Below are 18,552 nucleotides of genomic sequence, written 5' to 3' on the forward strand. Positions count from 1 at the left end.
CACCTGCCGGGCCCAGCCCCACTCTTGCAGGCAGGGGCTGCAGAGGGCGGGGCTCGGGGAGAAAGGGGAGGAGCTTGCAGGGAGGCGAGGGATTCCCTTACTTGTAGTCAGTTGCTGCCATTGGCCTAGAGACACACAGAAGAAACGGAAGGCACAGGCCGGGAGGTGTGCTGGATGCCCACCCAGAAGTGCCCAGTCCCTGCTGCGGGGCGGCTGTGGCGGTCATTCTCCTTTGGTTTTCACAGCAACTGCATGAGGAAGGTACTATTATTCCCCCCATTCCTTATTTTTAAAAGTGGATTATTGCCGGACCCCGGTGGTGGCTCATGCCTGTAATCCCCACACTTTGGGAGGTCAAGGAAGGAGGATTGCTTGAGACCAGTTTGGACGATATAATAGCAAGACCTCGTCTCTACAAAACAAACAAAAAAAAATTGGCTGGGCATGGTGATGTGCACCTATAATTCCAGCTACTCAAAGGCTGAGGTGGGAGGATCCCTTGAGCCCAGGAGTTTGTGACCAGCTGGGCAATATAGCGAGATCCCCATCTCTACAAAAAATTAAAAAATAGCACTTTGGGAGGCCGAGGCGGGCGGATCACGAGGTCAAGAGATTGAGACCATCCTGGCCAACATGGTGAAACCCCATCTCTACTAAAAATATAAAAATTAGCCAGGTGTGGTGGCATGCGCCTGTAGTCCCAGCTACTCAGGGGGCAGGAGAATCACTTGAACCCGGGAGGCGGAGGTTGCGGTGAGTAGAGATCGTGCCACTGCACTCCAGCCTGGCGATTAGAGCGAGACCGTCTTTAAAAAAAAAAAAAAAAAAAAAAAAAAGCTGAGTGTGGTGATGTAGACCTGTAGTCCCAGCTACTCAGGAGGCTGTGAGGCAGGAGAATCTCTTGAGCCCAGGAGGTTGAGGATGCAGTGAGCCTACATTGTGCCACTGCACTCCAGCCTGGGCAACAGAATGAGACCATGTCTCACCAAAAAAAAAAAAAAAAAAAAGTGGATTATTATGAAAATTTTCAAACGTGCCATGCAGACATGGGGAGACCATGCAAACTCCACACGGATGGTGGTCCCAACCCAAAATTAATTTTTAAAAAATCATCAACGTTATAATGAAATGACATTCAATGAAATGACATGTGGGGGCCAGCTGTATTTTGCTGGACTATTTGAAACCAAATCCTGGATGTTATACTATTTCCCTTTGCCCCAACCACTCCCCCACATTTTTTTTAGAGACAGGTGCTCTCTCTCTCTCGCTCTCTCTCTTTCTATTGCCCAGGATGGAGTGCAGTGGTGTGATCATAGCTCACCACAGCCTGGAACTCCTAGGCTCAAGCCATGCTCCTGCCTCAGCCTCCCAAGTAGCTAGGACTTTAGATGCACGCCACCACACCCAGCTAATTTTTAAATTTTTGTAGAGATGGGAGCTCTCACCATGTTGCCCAGTATGGTCTCAAACTCCTGGCTTCAGTTGGTCCTCCCGCCTCAGCCTACCAAGTAGCTGGGACTACAGACACACACTACTACGCCTGGCTAAATTTCTTTTAAAAAAATTTTTTTTTGGTAGAGATGGGGGTCTTGCAATGTTGCCCAGGGTCGTCTTGAACTCCTGGCCTCAAGTGATCCTCCTGCTTCTGCCTCCCTAGTAGCTGGGACCACAGGTGTACTCCACCACACCTGGCTAATTTTTTAGTTTTCATAGAGACAGGGTCTTACTATGTTGCCCAGGCTGGCCTCAAATGATACTCCCACCTGGGCCTTCCAAAAAACTGACATTACAGGCGTGAGCCATGGTGCCTGGCCTCAGGGAAATTTCTAACCCCTCTTTAGGGTTAGGTAAAAATAAAACAATAGAATACCTACCCTCGTTATGTATTTGTTCTTTATCTCTTTGTTAGAAACATCCACACTCCTGTTTCTCTCCCTTAAGCCATAGTAACAATGACTGCCATAGCCCAGGTCTGTGAGCCTCCCAAGTAGTGATGTCTGGGAAGCAGCCTCCCACCTGCTCCCTACCCCTCCAGACTGCATCCCTCTGTCCCTCACAGAACCTCTTCTCCTCTAGCAACACTCAGAACATGGCCTTGGTCCCTCCGTCCCCAGGCCCTCCTTCCTTCTTGCTGACTTGCTACAAACTATCCAAAAATTATCTTTGGGGCCGGCCTGGTGGCTCAAGCCTGTAATCCCAGCACTTTGGGAGGCCGAGACGGGCGGATCACGAGGTCAGGAGATCAAGACCATCCTGGCTAACACGGTGAAACCCCGTCTCTACTAAAAAAATACAAAAAACTAGCCGGGCGAGGTGGCGGGCGCCTGCAGTCCCAGCTACTCGGGAGGCTGAGGCAGGAGAATGGCGTGAACCTGGGAGGCGGAGCTTGCAGTGAGCTGAGATCCAGCCACTGCACTCCATCCTGGGCGACAGAGCGAGACTCCGTCTCAAAAAAAAAAAAAAAAAAAAAAATTATCTTTGGGCAATCCCTTTCTCTGCCTCAGGCACTGGTATCTGAGTCTAGAGGCCCTGGCACATTGCTGACCTCTGCAGAAATGTTTGTTGAGTGAATACATACATAAATTTTTATGTCTTAATTTAATTTAATTTAATTTGAGATGAAGTCTCGCTCTGTCACCCAAGCTGGAGTGCAGTGCCATGATCTCATCTCACTGCAACCTCCGCCTCCCAGGTTGCAATCCTCCTGCCTCAGCCTCCCGAGTAGCTAAGATTGTAGGCACCCGCCACCACGCCCAGCTAATTTTTGTATTTTTAGTAGAGATGGGGGGGTCTCATCATGTTGGCCAGGCTGGTCTCGAACTCCTGACCTCAAGTGATCTGCACGCCTCAGCCTCCCGAAGTGCTGGCATTACAGTCGTGAGCCACCGCTCCCGACCTATACGTATAAACTAATCATACTAAAGGTATAAATGTGAAATGGGTTTTAAGTGTTTTAGTATCTCCCTCCCCTGGGAGCATTCTTAATAGCCTTTAATATGTAGGACCCTTTACAATTTACAAGGCACTTTGGTATTATTTTACTACCCCTCCTCTGCCAACAAAGAATGGACTAAAGCCAGCTTGTCCAACTGCACCGGCAGCTTGTGGCCCAGGACAAATCTGTAAACTTTCTTAAAACATTAGTAGTTTGGGTTTTTTGTTTTTTTGTTTTTTTCTGAGGCAAGAGTCTCACTCTGTCCCCTAGACTGGAGTGCAGTGGTCTGATCTCAGCTCGCTGCAACCTTCACCTCCCAGGTCAAGCGATTCTCCTGCCTTGGCCTCCCGAGTAGCTAGGATTACAGGCGCACGCCACCATGCCAAGCTTATGTTTTCTATTTTTAGTAGACACAGGGTTTTGCCACGTTGGCCAGGCTGGTCTCAAACTTCTGATGTCAGGTGATCCACCAGCCTCGGCCTCACAAAGTGCTGGGATTACAGGCGTGAGCCACCGTGCCCAGCCAGTGTTAAGAGTATTTTATGTGTGGCCCAAGACAAATTATTCTTCCAATGTGGTCCAGAGAAGTCAAAAGAGTGGACATCCCTGGACTAAAGCATCTCTCAGAGAGGTTGCACGATCTGCCTAAAGCCACACAGCAAGTCTGCAAAGACGCTGCCATGGGAAGTAGCATTCGCAGGCCAGGGATTAGGCCATGCCTATCTTTGCCATGCCCATTTTCCAGCCCGTGGAAGGTACAACTGAGGTCTTCTCGGGCTGATTTACCCCCGCTACAGAGCTGTGCGCCCAAGGAATTTCAGAGAAAGTTGTTTCTAGGGGAGATGATGAGAAAAGCGATGGGCGGGGAGGTCGAGGTCACGTCCCGCAGCGGCCCCCTGACAGTGCCAGGGTGGTGGCCACACTCAGAGGTCGACCCTGGTCGTTGCGAGCGGCGCTGGGGGAGTCAAAGGTCATGAGAGGAGGGCTCGGACCACGGGGGCGGACGGCTTTGAGCCCAGACGATGGAAGGAGATCCGAGCACCCCCGGGAGGCTGCAGGGGGAGGCGGCCGATTCCCCCGCGAGCCAACTCGGGTGCTCTCCTGGCACCTGGGGGCGGCGGGGAAAGGGGGGGCGGCGGGGAAAGGGGGCGCGGCCGCCTGAGCACGCCCCCTGCTGGGCTGAGCCGCCTCCCGTCCAGTTCCCTCGGAGCCCCTCGGCCCGGAAAGCGGCACCCCCTGGCGGCCTCGGCGCCTCACTGCACCCCGGGCCCCGCAGCCGCAGCCTCGGCCCCGGCCCGATGCTGGGTGCGGACCCGGGGCGCGCCGGGCGCACGGGGTGCACGGGGTGCACGGGGTGCACGGGGCGGGGGCGGGGGCGGGGGCGGGGGCGCGGGCCCCAGGCTGCCGCTGGGGGGCGCCGCTGCACGCCGCTCCGCCGGGGCCCGGGAGACCGAACCCAGCACCGCCCGGCTGGGCAGGGGGCGAGGGGCGGCGAGGAGTAGACACCCCAAGACCGCGACGGGCTGGCGCCGGGCCCCCAGCGCCCCACGACCTTCCTCCGAATCTGTCCCCGTAGGCTCCGCGGCTCCCGCGCCCCGCGCCCCAGCCTCGCGGCCCCGCGCCGCACGGCCGCTCCCGTTCCGTCCTTGGAGGGTGTGGAAGGGTGGGTTTGGGGCCGGGGGCGGGTCTGGGGGCGGACCCGGAGGCGGGGCTGTCTCTGCGGCAGGGCCCAGCTTCGCTCCCCCCGGTCTGTCTCTGTCTCTCCTCCTCCCTCCTGCTCCGGGCGGAGCCCGGCATGGGGGGGCCGGCGCCCGGCAGGCCAGGTACGGTGATGGAGAAACTGGGGAGGCTTGGTGCAGGAAGGTTGGGGTGGGGGGACAAGGGACAGGGAGGATTGGCGGAGCGAAAGGCGGAGAAGCCCAGGGTAGCAGGACAAGGGGAAGGGGAGGGGTGCCAGGAACCTGGGGCCCTTGGATGGAGAAGGGGGATGAAGCAGGCCAGGTTTGGAACAGGGGAAGGGGGAGGACGGCTATAAGGAGGGGCGCCTGGGAGGAGAAGTGAGGCTGAAGGCGAAAAGAAGAGTGTAGGTTTGGGGGAAGGAAAACCGGAGCAGGTATGGAGGCCGCAGCCCAGAAGGTAGCAATGGGGCCAGACTGGAGCCCCCCGGGTGGGATTGAGGGGCGGGGACTGGAAGAGGAAAACCGGGGGCCTCCCAAATCCTGGAGGAAGAAGAAGGTGATTGGGGCCATCAGCGAGGGAGGGAGGCAGAGACCAAACCATTGCTAAAGGGCCAGGGAGCCAGAATCGGGGTGGACCAAGGCCCAGGCCCGGGGAAGGACTGGAAGAGGGGGAAGGCAGGCAGTGGAGATAGATGGATGGGTGGTATTTTAGATACCCAACTCAGGGTGTCTCCCATCCTTCCTTCAGCGTCCCCACCCTGCCCTCATAAGATCCCCCCCTACAGCCCAAGATGGGAGGGAGAGTCTGACCATCTCCCCTTTCCCCAGTGGGGTGCAATGTACGCAAGTAGGCCCTGGGCATAACTCTTTGCCTGTAGGTGTGTCCGGTTCCGTGTAGCAGATTTGTGTGTGTCTGGAGGTCTGTGTGTGTGTCTGTGGGTGTGTCTGTGGGTGTTTATGTCTGTGTGCCTGTCTATCCCTAGGTTTCTGTTTACCTATGCCAATCTCTGTGTCTGGTCCTCCGTCTGTAGATGTGGGTCGGTGGCTCTGTGGTTTGTGTGTCTGAATGTGTACTTGTGTAGCTGAGGGGTTGCAGTCCGTTTGTGGGGCCTGTATGGGTGGTGGATCAGGATGTCTTTACACAAGAAGGGAATCTGTGTTGACCTGGTCGCTCCAGAGTGTGTATTTGCGGCTCTGAACACCTTTGTCGGGGTCTTGTGTCTGTCTATCTGTCTGTGGGTCCTTGAAGCTGTGTTGGGTTTTCTGTCTGTGTTTTCCTCTCTGAGGACCCGAGTCATGTCTCTTCTCCTTTTTCTCTCTTTCATTCATCCCTGGCCCCCACCCATCCCACCTTTCTTTTTTTTCCCTTCTCACCACCCCCTCCCCCAACCCAGTGGATCCGGGACCCAGGGAGGGCCGCCCCCCGGGCCTGGTGGCACTGAGCAGGGCCCCCCAGCCCCCACCTCCTGCCCCACGAGATGAACCTCCTTTACCGAAAAACCAAGCTGGAGTGGAGGCAGCACAAGGAAGAAGAGGCCAAGAGGAGGTAAGGCTGTGCCCCAGACCGTTCCCTTTCCTTCCGCACCTCTGCCTGCCCCCTCACTGGGCCACAGCCCTTCTGGGGGCCTGGCAGCCTTGTCATGAGTGAGCTCTCTGCTCTCAGAGTCAGTACGGAACGGCCAGGATTGCACACAGATTGTCCTGGCCCAACTCCTGCCCTCCTGCGGGGGGGTTTACAGCCCAGGAGCACCCTTTTGGTTGTTCCCCATCCCCAGAGGCCCAAGTCACTCCTTCCTGACTCACCTCTGGCCTGTAGCCTTTCTCCTTTCTGCAAATTTGGGGCTGGCTGTGGGCTCTCCTGTCACCTGACCTTGGAAGGGGCAGGCCCCGCCTCCCTCCCAGGGTCTAGGGAAGGGGTCATTTCAGGGGCATCAGAGAACATCTACTTGGCCTCCTCCCAGTTTCCCCTGCTGCAGGAGGCGAGTGGTCAAGTTGTGTGTGTGGTGGGCGGACATGCGGGCTGGGCCTTGCCAAAGAGCCGGGGCAGGGCACGACCCCCGGACCCCTGCATCCCTGTCTGCCTCCTCGCTTGCCCTTCCAGGGACCTGGGGCCTGGCCTCTCCCATCCTTCTCTCCTTCTCCTCTTCACTCCCATTGACTTCACAGCCACTTGGAGCCTGTCAGCCACCTCCCTTTTCCTTCCTCGCAACTGTGGAGTTTAATTCTTGTTGTTAATTAGATTAATCAGAGTGATCGCTGCAGCGATCTCTCCCTAATGAAGGGCTAGCAGACAGGGCCTTAATGAGCGCCCACCCCACACAGCTCTCCTCTCTTCCCTGCCAGCCGCCCCCCCTCCACTCCCCACAACCCTCCACTCAGACAGAAGCTCAGGGAGAGTGGAATGGAATGGGGGTGAGCCAGGGAGGGTGACAGAGAGAGGACAACACCAGGGGAGAGAGAGGAAGAAGGATGGGCCAGGGGAGAGAGGCTGCTCTGGTCCTGGAGGGACACATCGTGCATCTGGGAGAGGAGGTGTGCCATGGGGGTGTAGGTCACAGTGACTGGGCAGGAGGGGAGACCAGAGGCCAGGTGTGGGCCAGTGTGAGAGTGAGAGGGGCCGAGGAGCTGTGGGGGCAGGTGTGTCTGTCTGTGTTACCTGGGTTTGTATCTCTATCTCTGCACAAGGCTGTCCACATAGGTGCCCAGGCTGGGATCTGCCAGCCCCAGGGATGCTCCCCTGCAGGCATACTCACCCCTCTTCTCATACCTGCCCCCAACTGCCTTGCCTTTTTAAAGCCCAAGATTCTGCCTGAAGCCCCTTCATTGGTGCCCTGGACCTTCTGGCAACCCTGTCCCCACCCAGGCTCCTGTCCTCCTCTCTGGGAAGCCACAAGGTTGCTGACACCTCTTGGGGCGGAGAAGGGGGAGGCCCAGGTCTGAGGCCCTTCCTCCACTCCATCGTGGCCTTCTCTCCCCAGCTCCAGTAAGGAGGTGGCCCCCGCTGGCTCGGCTGGGCCGGCGGCCGGCCAGGGGCCTGGGGTCCGCGTGCGGGACATCGCCTCGCTACGGCGCTCCCTCAGGATGGGTTTCATGACGATGCCTGCCTCCCAGGAGCACACCCCGCACCCCTGCCGCAGTGCCATGGCCCCACGGTCCCTCTCCTGCCACTCGGTGGGCAGCATGGACAGTGTCGGGGGTGGCCCTGGTGGGGGCGGTGGAGGCCTCACAGAGGACAGCAGCATCCGAAGACCCCCTGCCAAGCCCCGGAGACACCCCAGCACCAAGCTTAGCATGGTGGGGCCCGGGTCGGGGGCAGAGACGCCCCCCAGCAAGAAAGCAGGTGAGATACCCCCTATCTCTCCCTGGGGTGGAGCTGGGAGCTGGGAGGATCTATTCCAGGCCGGGGGAGGCTTGCCGGGAGGGTTCATTCAGGGAAGAACCAAGGAAGTGGAAGATTCCATTCTTAAAAGGAATTGGGGGGGTCCTTTTGGATGGGCCTGAGATGAACCATCCAAGGGCAGGGGACACTCCCTGAAAAGTTCTTGAGAAAGGCGTGGTGGCCTCGGAGGGACAATGAGGGTAGGAGCTGCGGATTCTGGAGAATACATTAGAAAGACTGAGGACTGTGGGACAGACATGATGGCTCACGCCCGTAATCCCAGCACTTTTTTTTTTTTTTTTTTTGAGACAGAGTCTCGTTCTGTCGCCCAGGCAGGAGTGCAATGGCGCGATCTCAGCTCACTGCATCCTCCACCTCCCAGGTTCAAGCAGTTCTCCTGCCTCAGCCTCCCAGGTAGCTGGGATTACGGGCGTCCATCACCACGCCTGGATAATTTTTTGTATTTTTGTAGAGTCAGGGTTTCGCCTTGTTGGCCAGGCTGACAAGGCCAGGCTTGCTGGCCTCAGGTAATCCACCCACCTCGGCCTCCCAAAGTGCTGGGATTACAGGCATGAGCCACTGTGCCTGGCCAATTAGTTGATGTTTTAAAAAGACCAAGGGCTGACTAGTAGAAAAGTAACCTACAGCTGGGCATGGTGGCTGATGCCTGGAATCCTAGTGCTTTAGGAGGCCGAGGCAGGAGGATCCCTTGAGCCCAGGAGTTTGGTACCAGTCTGGGCAACATGGAAAGACCTGTCTCTATTAAAAAATAAAAAAGAAATGAGGAAGCCTCCTGGGGCTGTAAGTTGAGGAATGTGGGGAAAATGAAGAGGCAGATATGTCCTTGCAGAGGGGTCAAGGGATCAGAATGGGCTCCTCCCACTTGCTCCCCTCATTAAAAGCCTGGTTTATTTTTCTCTTTCTTGTCCTGTCCAGGCTCACAGAAGCCAACCCCAGAGGGCCGAGAGTCCAGCCGGAAGGTTCCTCCACAGAAGCCCAGGCGAAGCCCTAACACCCAGCTCTCTGTCTCCTTCGATGAGTCCTGCCCCCCAGGCCCCTCTCCTCGAGGGGGGAACCTGCCTCTTCAGCGCCTCACTAGGGGGTCCCGAGTAGCTGGGGACCCTGATGTGGGTGCCCAGGAAGAGCCTGTGTACATTGAGATGGTGGGGGACGTCTTTAGGGGAGGAGGACGAAGTGGAGGAGGCCTGGCTGGGCCCCCTCTTGGGGGTGGGGGCCCGACCCCTACAGCGGGCGCCGACTCGGACTCTGAAGAGAGTGAGGCCATCTATGAGGAGATGAAGTACCCGCTGCCGGAAGAGGCCGGGGAAGGCCGGGCCAATGGCCCTCCACCATTGACCGCAACATCCCCGCCACAACAGCCTCACGCCCTTCCGCCCCATGCCCACCGCCGCCCAGCTTCAGCCCTTCCGAGCCGGAGGGATGGGACGCCCACCAAGACCATTCCTTGTGAAATCCCCCCACCCTTCCCAAACCTCCTTCAGCACCGGCCTCCACTCCTGGCCTTCCCCCAAGCCAAGTCTGCTTCCCGAACCCCTGGCGATGGGGTCTCGAGGCTACCTGTCCTCTGCCACTCCAAGGAGCCAGCCGGCTCCACCCCAGCTCCCCAAGTGCCTGCACGGGAGCGGGAGACGCCTCCCCCACCGCCTCCACCTCCTGCTGCCAACCTGCTGCTGCTGGGACCATCGGGCCGGGCCCGGAGCCACTCGACACCGTTGCCACCCCAGGGCTCTGGCCAGCCCCGGGGGGAGCGGGAGCTCCCCAACTCCCACAGCATGATCTGCCCTAAGGCGGCGGGGGCGCCGGCAGCCCCCCCTGCCCCGGCCGCCTTGCTCCCCGGCCCCCCCAAGGACAAGGCCGTGTCTTACACCATGGTGTACTCGGCGGTCAAGGTGACCACGCACTCTGTCCTGCCAGCCGGTCCACCCCTGGGTGTTGGGGAGCCAAAGACGGAGAAGGAGATCTCAGTCCTCCATGGGATGCTGTGTACCAGCTCGAGGCCCCCCATGCCAGGGAAGTCCAGCCCCCACAGTGGGGCCATGGGCGCAGCAGCTGGGGTCCTCCACCACCGCGGCTGCCTGGCCTCCCCCCACAGCCTTCCAGACCCAACTGCAGGCCCCCTGACCCCGCTGTGGACCTACCCAGCCACAGCAGCTGGGCTTAAGAGACCCCCTGCCTATGAGAGCCTCAAGGCTGGGGGGGTGCTGAATAAGGGCTGTGGTGTGGGGGCCCCGTCCCCCATGGTCAAGATTCAGCTGCAGGAGCAAGGGACCGATGGGGGTGCTTTTGCCAGCATCTCCTGTGCCCACGTCATCGCCAGTGCAGGGACACCAGAGGAGGAAGAGGAGGAGATGGGCGCCGCGACATTTGGGGCAGGCTGGGCCCTGCAGAGAAAGGTCCTCTATGGAGGGAGAAAAGCAAAGGAGTTGGACAGTGAGTGAGGGGTGGGGAGTGGGGGCTGGCGTCGGGGGTGGGGGCAGCTGGGAATGCCTGCCATGGTTTGGGGGAGGTGTTGGAGGGGTTATTTGGAAGTCACAGTCTTGAGTCTGGGATGTTTTCTAGGAGACCAGAGGGGTGGAGGTGAGCAATAGACAGAAAGACGGGGGTCACCCAGTGTGCGCTGGAGGGGCAGGAAGGTCTGGGAGGTGAAGGGGGTCAAATCTGGCCCTGTCCTGCTCTGCTCCCTGCCCCTCCCTTCCCGGGGCTGCAGGGGTGTGTGCTTGTGAGTGTGCGCACCAGGAACTAAACACAGCTGCCTCCCAGCTGTTACCATGGCAACCCATCCAGACAGGAGGGAGAGGAGAGGAGGCCCCTACCGTTGCCTGGCAACGCAATGCTCTGCCAGGCCTCCTCTCAGAGATGAGCTTAGTTCACAGGCAGCCCTTCCCCCTGCCCTCCTCCTTCTGGGCTCAGGAATTGGGATTCTCACCCTACAGGTCTTGGTCCCAGGGGAATGGTCATTCTGGCCCTAGCTGGAGATGGAGGGGCTTGGAAGCTAAAGCTGGGGTTGGGGAGGCCCCTCTGACCAGGGAAAAGGGTTTGGATGCAGCACATATACATGATTCTCAGCCCCAGGAGATGGTACCGATGGGTGGAAAGGAACAGGTGTATGTGCGTGTGTGTGTGAGGGGGGAGTGTGAAGGAACCCCATCCCAGCTGTTACTTGCAAAAGGGGCAGTTGTGTCTCCTGGTCCACCCATGCTGCAGCATGTGTGACCGGAGGGACAGAAGGACGCCTCCAATGTGCAGGCACACAGCTTTCCTTGTCATCCCAGCAGAGGTCGAGGATGGTGCCCGGGCCTGGAATGGCAGTGCCGAGGGTCCAGGCAAGGTGGAGCGTGAGGACAGGGGCCCGGTGACATCAGGGATCCCAGTGAGGAGCCAGGGGGCAGAGGGCCTGCTGGCCAGGATTCACCACGGAGACCGAGGAGGGAGCCGCACCGCGCTGCCCATTCCTTGCCAGACCTTCCCTGCCTGCCACCGCAATGGAGGTGATGTGGCCTGCACACACCTGTGCACAGTGGGGCTGGCTGGGGGATCTCCCGGGGTCTGGCCGCACCTGTCCTGACTTCCTCTCACCTGTTCATGTCCACATCCAGGGCCCTAAATCTTCATACCACATCTCCACCCCCTTTTCCGCCTTGATGAGGCAGGGGCAGCCTGGATCATTCAAGGGCAGGGGACTGGGAACTAGGGGAGGGGCACCTGAGGCTCCTGCCCTCCTCACTCCTCCTTCTTCCACCTCAGACTTCACGGGAGGCTACCGCCTAGGGCGCTCGGCCTCCACCTCCGGAGTCCGGCAGGTTGCGCTCCACACACCCCGGCCCTGCAGCCAGCCCAGGGATGCCCCGAGCCAGGTGAGGCTTGGTTTTTCTTTTATTTGTGAAGGAGCAGGTGGAGAAGGCTTGAATGTGCAAAGAAAAGCAATAAAGGGGCCAGGGCTGGGCACAGTGGCTCATGCCTGTAATTCCAGCACTTTGGGAGGCCAAGGCAGGAGGGTCACTTGAGGCCAGAAGTTCATTAGCTTGAGCAACATAATGACACCCTGTCTATTTTGCTTTTTTAAAGAAGGCCAGTTGCAGTGGCTCGCACCTGTAATCTCAATGCTTTCAGAAGCCGAGGCAAGTAGATTGCTTGAGCCCAGGAGTTCAAGATGAGCCTGGGCCACATAGCGAGACCCCATCTCTATAAAAAATAAAAAATGTAGTCAGGTGTGCCGGCGCAAGCCTGATTTCCAGCGACTCTGGAGGTTGAGGTAGGAGGATGGCTTTACCCTGGGAGGTGGAGGCTGCAGTGAGCCATGATCACGCTACTGCATTCCAGCCTGAGCCACAAGGTGAGACCCTGTCTTAGAAGAAAAAAAAAAAAGAAAGAAAGAAAGGGGCCAGGCAGGGTGCGGTGGCTTATGCCTGTAATTGCAGCACTTTGGGAGGCCGAGACGGGCAGATCACCTGAGGTCAGGAGTTCGAGACCAGCCTGGCCAACATGGTGAAACACTTTCTCTACTAAAAATACAAAAATTAGGGCCAGGTGCGGTGGCTCATGCCTGTAATCCCAGCAGTTTGGGAGGCTGAGGCGAGTGGATCATGAGGCCAGGAGTTCGAGACCAGCCTGACCAACATGGTGAAACCCCATCTCTACTAAAAATACAAAAATTAGCCGGGTGTGGTGGTGCGCGCCTGTGGTCCCAGCTACTCGGGAGGCTGAGGCAGGAGAATCGCTTGAACCCAGGAGATGGAGGTTGCAGTGAGCCAAGATCACGCCACTGCACTCCAGTGGCCTGGGCAACAGAAAGAGACTCTGTCTCAAAAACAAAAAACAAAAAAACCCACAAAAATTAGCTGGACGTTGGGGCAGGCACCCGTAATCCCAGCTACTCAGGAGGCTGAGGCAGAAGAATTGCTTGACCCCGGGAGACAGAGGCTGCAGTGAGGCGAGATCATGCCATTGCACTCCAGCCTGGGCGACAGAGTTAAGACTCTGTCTCAAAACAAACAAACAAACAAACAAACAAAACAAAACAAAGGGCCATGCAGGCTGGGGTCTGAGCCAATACAGACTAACAGGAACCCAGGAATGAGAGTGAGGGGGTTGGGAGAGGATCTGGGAAGGGTTGGAAGGTTTGCTTAAGATGGGCAGCAAGGTAGGGCCCAGCTTGGAGATCAGTCAGGGCCACCACTAGCCAACAGCGCACCTTTGCGCAATTTAGGAAAAAGACCTCCCCACTGGGCACCATGTCTTGTGCCTGTAATCCCAGAACTGTGGGAGGCAGAGATGGGAGGATCGCTTGAACCCAGGAGACTGAGGTTGCAATGAACTGTGATCCCACCACAGCACTCTATCCTGAGTGTAAGGGCAAGACCCTGTCTCAAAAGAAATAAAAATAAAGAGGTCAAGCATGGTAGCTCACGCCTATAATCCTAGTACTTTGGGAGGCCCAGGCAAGAGAAGTGGTTGAGCCCAGGAATTCTGTACCAGCCGGGGCGACATAGGGAGACCCTGTCTTTACAAAAAATTAAAAAATTATCCAGACAGGTGGTGCGTGCCTGTAGTTCCAGTAACTCTGAAGGCTGAGGCAGGAGAATCACTTGAGCCTGGGAGGTGGAGGCTGAAGTAAGCCATGGTCGTGCCACTGCACTCCAGCCTGGGTGTCAGAGGGAGAACCTGTCAAAAGAAAGAGAGAGAGAGAGAGAGAGAGAGAGAAGAAGGGAGGGACCCTGTCTACCCTTGCCCCAGCTGGGCACAGTAGTTGATACCTGTAATCCCAGTGCTTTGGGAGGCCAAGATGAGAGGATCCCTTGAGGCCAGGAGTTCAAGACCAGGATTGGCAACAAAGCAAGATCCAATCAATACAAAAAAAAAATTTAATTTAATTTTTTAACAATTAGCTGGTGTAGTAGTATATGCCTGTAGTCCCAGCTACTTGGGAGGGAGGCTGAAGCTGGAGGATTGTTTGAGTCTAGAAGGTAGAGGCTGCAGTGAGCTATTATTGCACCACTGCACTCTGGCCTGGGCGACAGAGCCAGACCCTGTCTCAAAAAGACAAAAGAAAGAAAAAAACAAAGGCATCCCTTCTAGGGGGAGCAACTTACAAAACGCGTCTGTCTAGGAAGACTAGGGCGTGACTGGGCCAAAGCTGCCGGAGTTGGATTTCGGCCCCCATGGGCCCCACAGCCAGAGGGAGCCAGCCGAGGCCGTGGGGGGCAAGTAAGGACTTGCTTCTAGGGGAAGACGTGGGTCTAGGCAGTGCGGACCCGGTCCGGTCATGCTGAGGTCCCCGACCCTACCCGCCTTTTCCTTTCTCCCCCGCCCGCGGCACAGCCCCACCCGGCGCTGCCGCTGCCGCTGCCCCTACCGCCCCTGCCGCCCCAGCCGGCCCGCGAACGCGACGGGAAGCTGCTGGAGGTGATCGAGCGCAAGCGCTGCGTATGCAAGGAGATCAAGGCGCGCCACCGCCCGGACCGAGGCCTCTGCAAACAGGAGAGCATGCCTATCCTCCCCAGCTGGCGGCGGGGGCCCGAGCCCCGCAAGTCCGGCACCCCGCCCTGCCGCCGGCAGCACACGGTCCTCTGGGACACCGCCATCTGAGGCGGGCGGGGGGACCTGGGCGCCTGGACTGGGGCGGGGGCGGGCACGCCTGGCTCTCCCGGGAGCCTCGCCTTGAGAGACATTGAAGGACCACGTGGGAGAGTGCCAGGGAGAACCCCTGCCCTCCACCGTACCCCCTGGGATGGAGAGAGTCTGCCAGGCCCATTGGGCTTAGGGTGCCAACAGCGCTGCTGAGAAACTTGGAGGAGGAGGAGGGTTTGCTTGAGGTTGGGGCGAGGCGCTCTGGCTGTTCTCCCCCCTGGGCGCTATGCGTGTCTCCTCCTGAACCAAGCCAGAGGTCAGCATGGGGAAGGGAGGAAGGAAGGGATGGGAGGAAGAGGGGGGTGGGTGAGCTCAAAGAGAGGGACTAGAGTGCCAGATGGAGGAGCTCTTTTCTAGAGAGCCGGGAGTTGGGGAGGGGGTATTTATTTTGTTATTTATTTCAGTCTGGAGGGCGATTCTGGGCCCTTCTGACCTACTCCTGAGCCGGGAGTGGAGAATCAGGGCCAAGTTTGCACTCTCCCCAGTGCCAATGCCTAAAGGCCCCGCCATCCATGCCACCCCACAGCCAAGGAGGGGTCCGCATGGGGAGTGGACCGAGAGAAGAAGGGGCCCAGGGAAGCAGAGGGCCCAAGACCATTCACAGTATTTACAATTTGCCAGAATTTGGTAGTCAGTGTGGCCTGCTCTGAATCAGGCATCTTATTTAGTATTGGGGTGAGGGTCTAGTGCCAGGGATGGGCGGGATGATGGGGGAGGAGGAGGGAAATTTTAGCGGGTGGGGGTGGGTGGGCAGGGTATTTATTTAAATTAAAAAACAAAACACAGAAGAGATGTCAGGAACTTTTTTTTAATTCCTTTCTTTTCAGAATAATATATTAAAAGACTCATGATCCTAAAGCTGGCTTCTTCTATTTCACAGCGTGCTCTGTCATTCTTACACTTGCTCCTTTTCCCATCTTGCCCCTGGTTGGTGGGAGTTGAAGGTTGTGCGGGGAGGGGTGAGTAGCTGTGGCCAAGTCACAGGGTGAGGTGGAGTTCCAGGTAAGTCTTCGGGAATGCACCAGGCCATGACTCCATTAGCATTTTTTTGTGCACAGAATGTGTTTTTCGCATTGCACTGATGCAGAAGGAATATTTGGGCATGAAGCTTGCCTTCAAGCACCTTGTGATCTACTCAGGGAGATAAAAACCCTGAGATGACAATAAACAGTGTTGCAGGAGTAAGAGATGGGGGACAGGGCCAAGTGTGGTGGGTCACACCTGTAATCCCAGCACTTTGGGAGGCCGAGGTGGGCAGATCACCTGAGGTTAGGAGTTCAAGACCAGCCTGACCAACATGGTAAAACCTCATCTCTACTAAAAAAAATACAAAAATTAACCGGGTGTGGTGGCGCTATATCCCAGCTACTTGGGAGGCTGAGGCAGGAGAATCACTTGAACCCAGGAGGTAGAAGTTGCAGTGAGCCAAGATCACACCACTGCACTCCAGCCTGGGTGACAGAGTGAGACTCCGTCTCAACAACAACAACGAAAAAAAAAGAAGAGGTACAGGGCTGGAATCATCTAAGAAGGCTTCCTGCAAAGTTACCCTAAAAGGACAGGTAAGCTAGTCTAGGCAACATAGAGAAACCCTGTCTCTATAAAAAATACAAAAATTAGCCAGGTGTGGTGGCATGCGCCTTTAGTCCCAGATACTCAGGAGGCTGAAGTGGGAGGATGGCTGGAACCTAGGAGGCGGAGGCTGCAGTGAGCAGAGATTGTGCCACTGCGCTCCAGCCTGGTCAACAGAGCGAGATCCTGTCTCCCAAAAAAAAGAAAAAGGACAGGTGAGGTTTGGAGAGGGGAAGAGGAAAACTCCAAGGTCACGGTCATGGTTTGATTGTCTATGGAACAGTAGGAGGTGGGGGCAGGGAGACGTAGGAAGTATGTTTAATGACGGTGATGGCATTAAGTGGTCCGGCCGTGGGACGGATCACCTGAGGTCAGGAGTTTGAGACCAGCCTGACCAACATGGAGGAACCCTTTCTCTACTAAAAAATATAAAAAAATTAGCTGGGCATGGTGGCACATGCCTGTAATCCCAGCTACTCGGGAGACTGAGGCAGGAGAATCACCAGAACCCGGGAGGCAGAGGTTGCAGTGTAGCAGGACGAGCTGCAGACAAAACTTCAGCAGCAGTGAACCGAGGTCGTGCCATTGCACTCCAGCCTGGGCAACAAGAGTGAAACTCCATCTCAAAAAAAAAAAAAAGAGGTCCAACCATGATGAAGCTAGTTCAGAAAGACTGGCCACAAGGCAAGACTCAGGTCCAAGACCAGGGAAGCCAGGGAATCCTGCTGGGAGGTGATCTGTCACCAGGGAGGAGGATAAGGAGGGTGCCTGGGAGGATGGAGGGCTAGGGACAGTTGCAAGAGGCTACTGAAAGGAAACCCCCTCAGGATGGGGGTGAAGCAGCAGAACTGGTCATACAAGAGGCCCAAGTTTGGGCCGGCACGGTGGCTCAAGCTTGTAATTCCAGCACTTTGGGAGGCCGAGACGGGCGGATCACGAGGTCAGGAGATCGAGACCATCCTGGCTAACACGGTGAAACCCCGTCTCTACTAAAAAATACAAAAAACTAGCCGGGCGAGGTAGCAGGTGCCTGTAGTCCCAGCTACTCGGGAGGCTGAGGCAGGAGAATGGCATAAACCCGGGAGGCGGAGCTTGCAGTGAGCTGATATCCGGCCACTGCACTCCAGCCTGGGCGACCGAGTGAGACTCCGTCTCAAAAAAAAAAAAAAAAGAAGCCCAAGTTTGAAGCTCTGGTGATTACAGAAATGACACAGCGAGACAGGTGGGCTTGAGAGTGACTTTGGAGGAAGAACATTAAATTTGAAGCAATGGTGAATATTTAGGTTGAATGGTTTGTTGCTCAATAGAACAGAGTTTTGGAAAATGTGGTGAATAGCCAGGCACAGTGGCTCACGCCTGTAATCCCAGCACTTTGGGAGGCCCCAGGGAGGAGGATCACTTGAGGCCAGGAGTTCGAGACCAGCCTGAGCAACACAGAACACCCCCGCCTCCATCTCTACAAACAATAATAAAAAAATAATAATTGGACTTGGTGGCATATGTCTGTAATCCCAGTTACTCAGGAGGCTGAAGCGGGAGGATCGCTTGAGCTCAGGAGGTCAAGGCTGCAGTGAGCCATGATTGCTTCACTGCATTCCAGCCTGGGCAACAGAGTGAGACCCTGTCTCAAAAAAAAAAAAAAAAATGTGGTAGATGCCACAGATGTTTTTACACTTTATGAAGAAGAACATTTTTAAAAACTTTAATAGTTTTGTATTTATTTTCATTTATATTAGAAAAGTTATAACCAACACATTAGGCTACTTGTTATTTCATGAATGTGATTGCACAAGATAAGTCTACAGTTATTTTTAATGAGCTGGTTTAAAGGAAAAATGTTAAGCCAGTAAATAATGGTACAGGCAATGTACAGAATATGAAAAATTCCGACAGTGGTATGTGAGTATTTGAAATTTAGGAAATAAGTTAAAAGTAAAATGATGATAGCTCAGGAGACAGGACAAGACTATGGACATTAGGAGTAATTGACATAGAAATGGCACTCAAGGCCGGGCGCGGTGGCTCAAGCCTGTAATCCCAGCACTTTGGGAGGCCGAGACGGGTGGATCACGAGGTCAGGAGATCGAGACCATCCTGGCGAACACGGTGAAACCCCGTCTCTACTAAAAAATACAAAAAACTAGCCGGGCGAGATGGAGGGCGCCTGTAGTCCCAGTTACTTGGGAGGCTGAGGCAGGAGAATGGCGTAAACCCGGGAGGCGGAGCTTGCAGTGAGCTGAGATCCGGCCACTGCACTCCAGCCCGGGCGACAGAGCGAGACTCCGTCTCAAAAAAAAAAAAAAAAAAAAAAAAAAAAGAAATGGCACTCAAGCCCA

At 56.3% G+C, this 18,552-nt stretch overlaps 1 protein-coding gene across 8 annotated transcripts; it reads left to right on the forward strand.

Annotated features, from left to right (window-relative positions):
- Positions 1-113: 113 nt before the first annotated feature.
- On the forward strand, positions 114-15,502 carry NYAP1 (neuronal tyrosine phosphorylated phosphoinositide-3-kinase adaptor 1). Of its 8 annotated transcripts, none has more exons than XM_045389550.2 (7): positions 114-261; positions 6,012-6,163; positions 7,596-7,957; positions 8,933-10,447; positions 11,290-11,505; positions 11,762-11,871; positions 14,336-15,502. In XM_045389550.2, exons 2-7 carry the CDS (start codon positions 6,096-6,098, stop codon positions 14,600-14,602), a joined length of 2,538 nt encoding a protein of 845 aa, XP_045245485.2. In that variant the 5' UTR covers positions 114-261; positions 6,012-6,095; the 3' UTR covers positions 14,603-15,502. The 8 variants fall into 8 exon arrangements, with proteins under 8 accessions (XP_045245485.2, XP_073890637.1, XP_045245486.2 ...); XM_074034536.1 differs by having other exon boundaries at positions 11,293-11,505; XM_045389551.3 differs by lacking the exon at positions 114-261 and adding an exon at positions 4,361-4,601.
- Positions 15,503-18,552: the final 3,050 nt, after the last annotated feature.

Source organism: Macaca fascicularis, chromosome 3 (assembly GCF_037993035.2).
Source record: "Macaca fascicularis isolate 582-1 chromosome 3, T2T-MFA8v1.1".
Classification (NCBI taxonomy): domain Eukaryota; kingdom Metazoa; phylum Chordata; class Mammalia; order Primates; family Cercopithecidae; genus Macaca; species Macaca fascicularis.

What these genes read in the sequence shown, in the direction of transcription:
- NYAP1 (XM_045389550.2), top strand. Translation starts at nt 6,096, where the DNA reads ATGAACCTCCTTTACCGAAAAACCAAGCTGGAGTGGAGGCAGCACAAG. An exon ending in GAAGAAGAGGCCAAGAGGAG is followed by an intron (nt 6,164 to 7,595) that starts GTAAGGCTGTGC and finishes TTCTCTCCCCAG; the next exon opens with CTCCAGTAAGGAGGTGGCCC. An exon ending in AAAAGCAAAGGAGTTGGACA is followed by an intron (nt 10,448 to 11,289) that starts GTGAGTGAGGGG and finishes TTGTCATCCCAG; the next exon opens with CAGAGGTCGAGGATGGTGCC.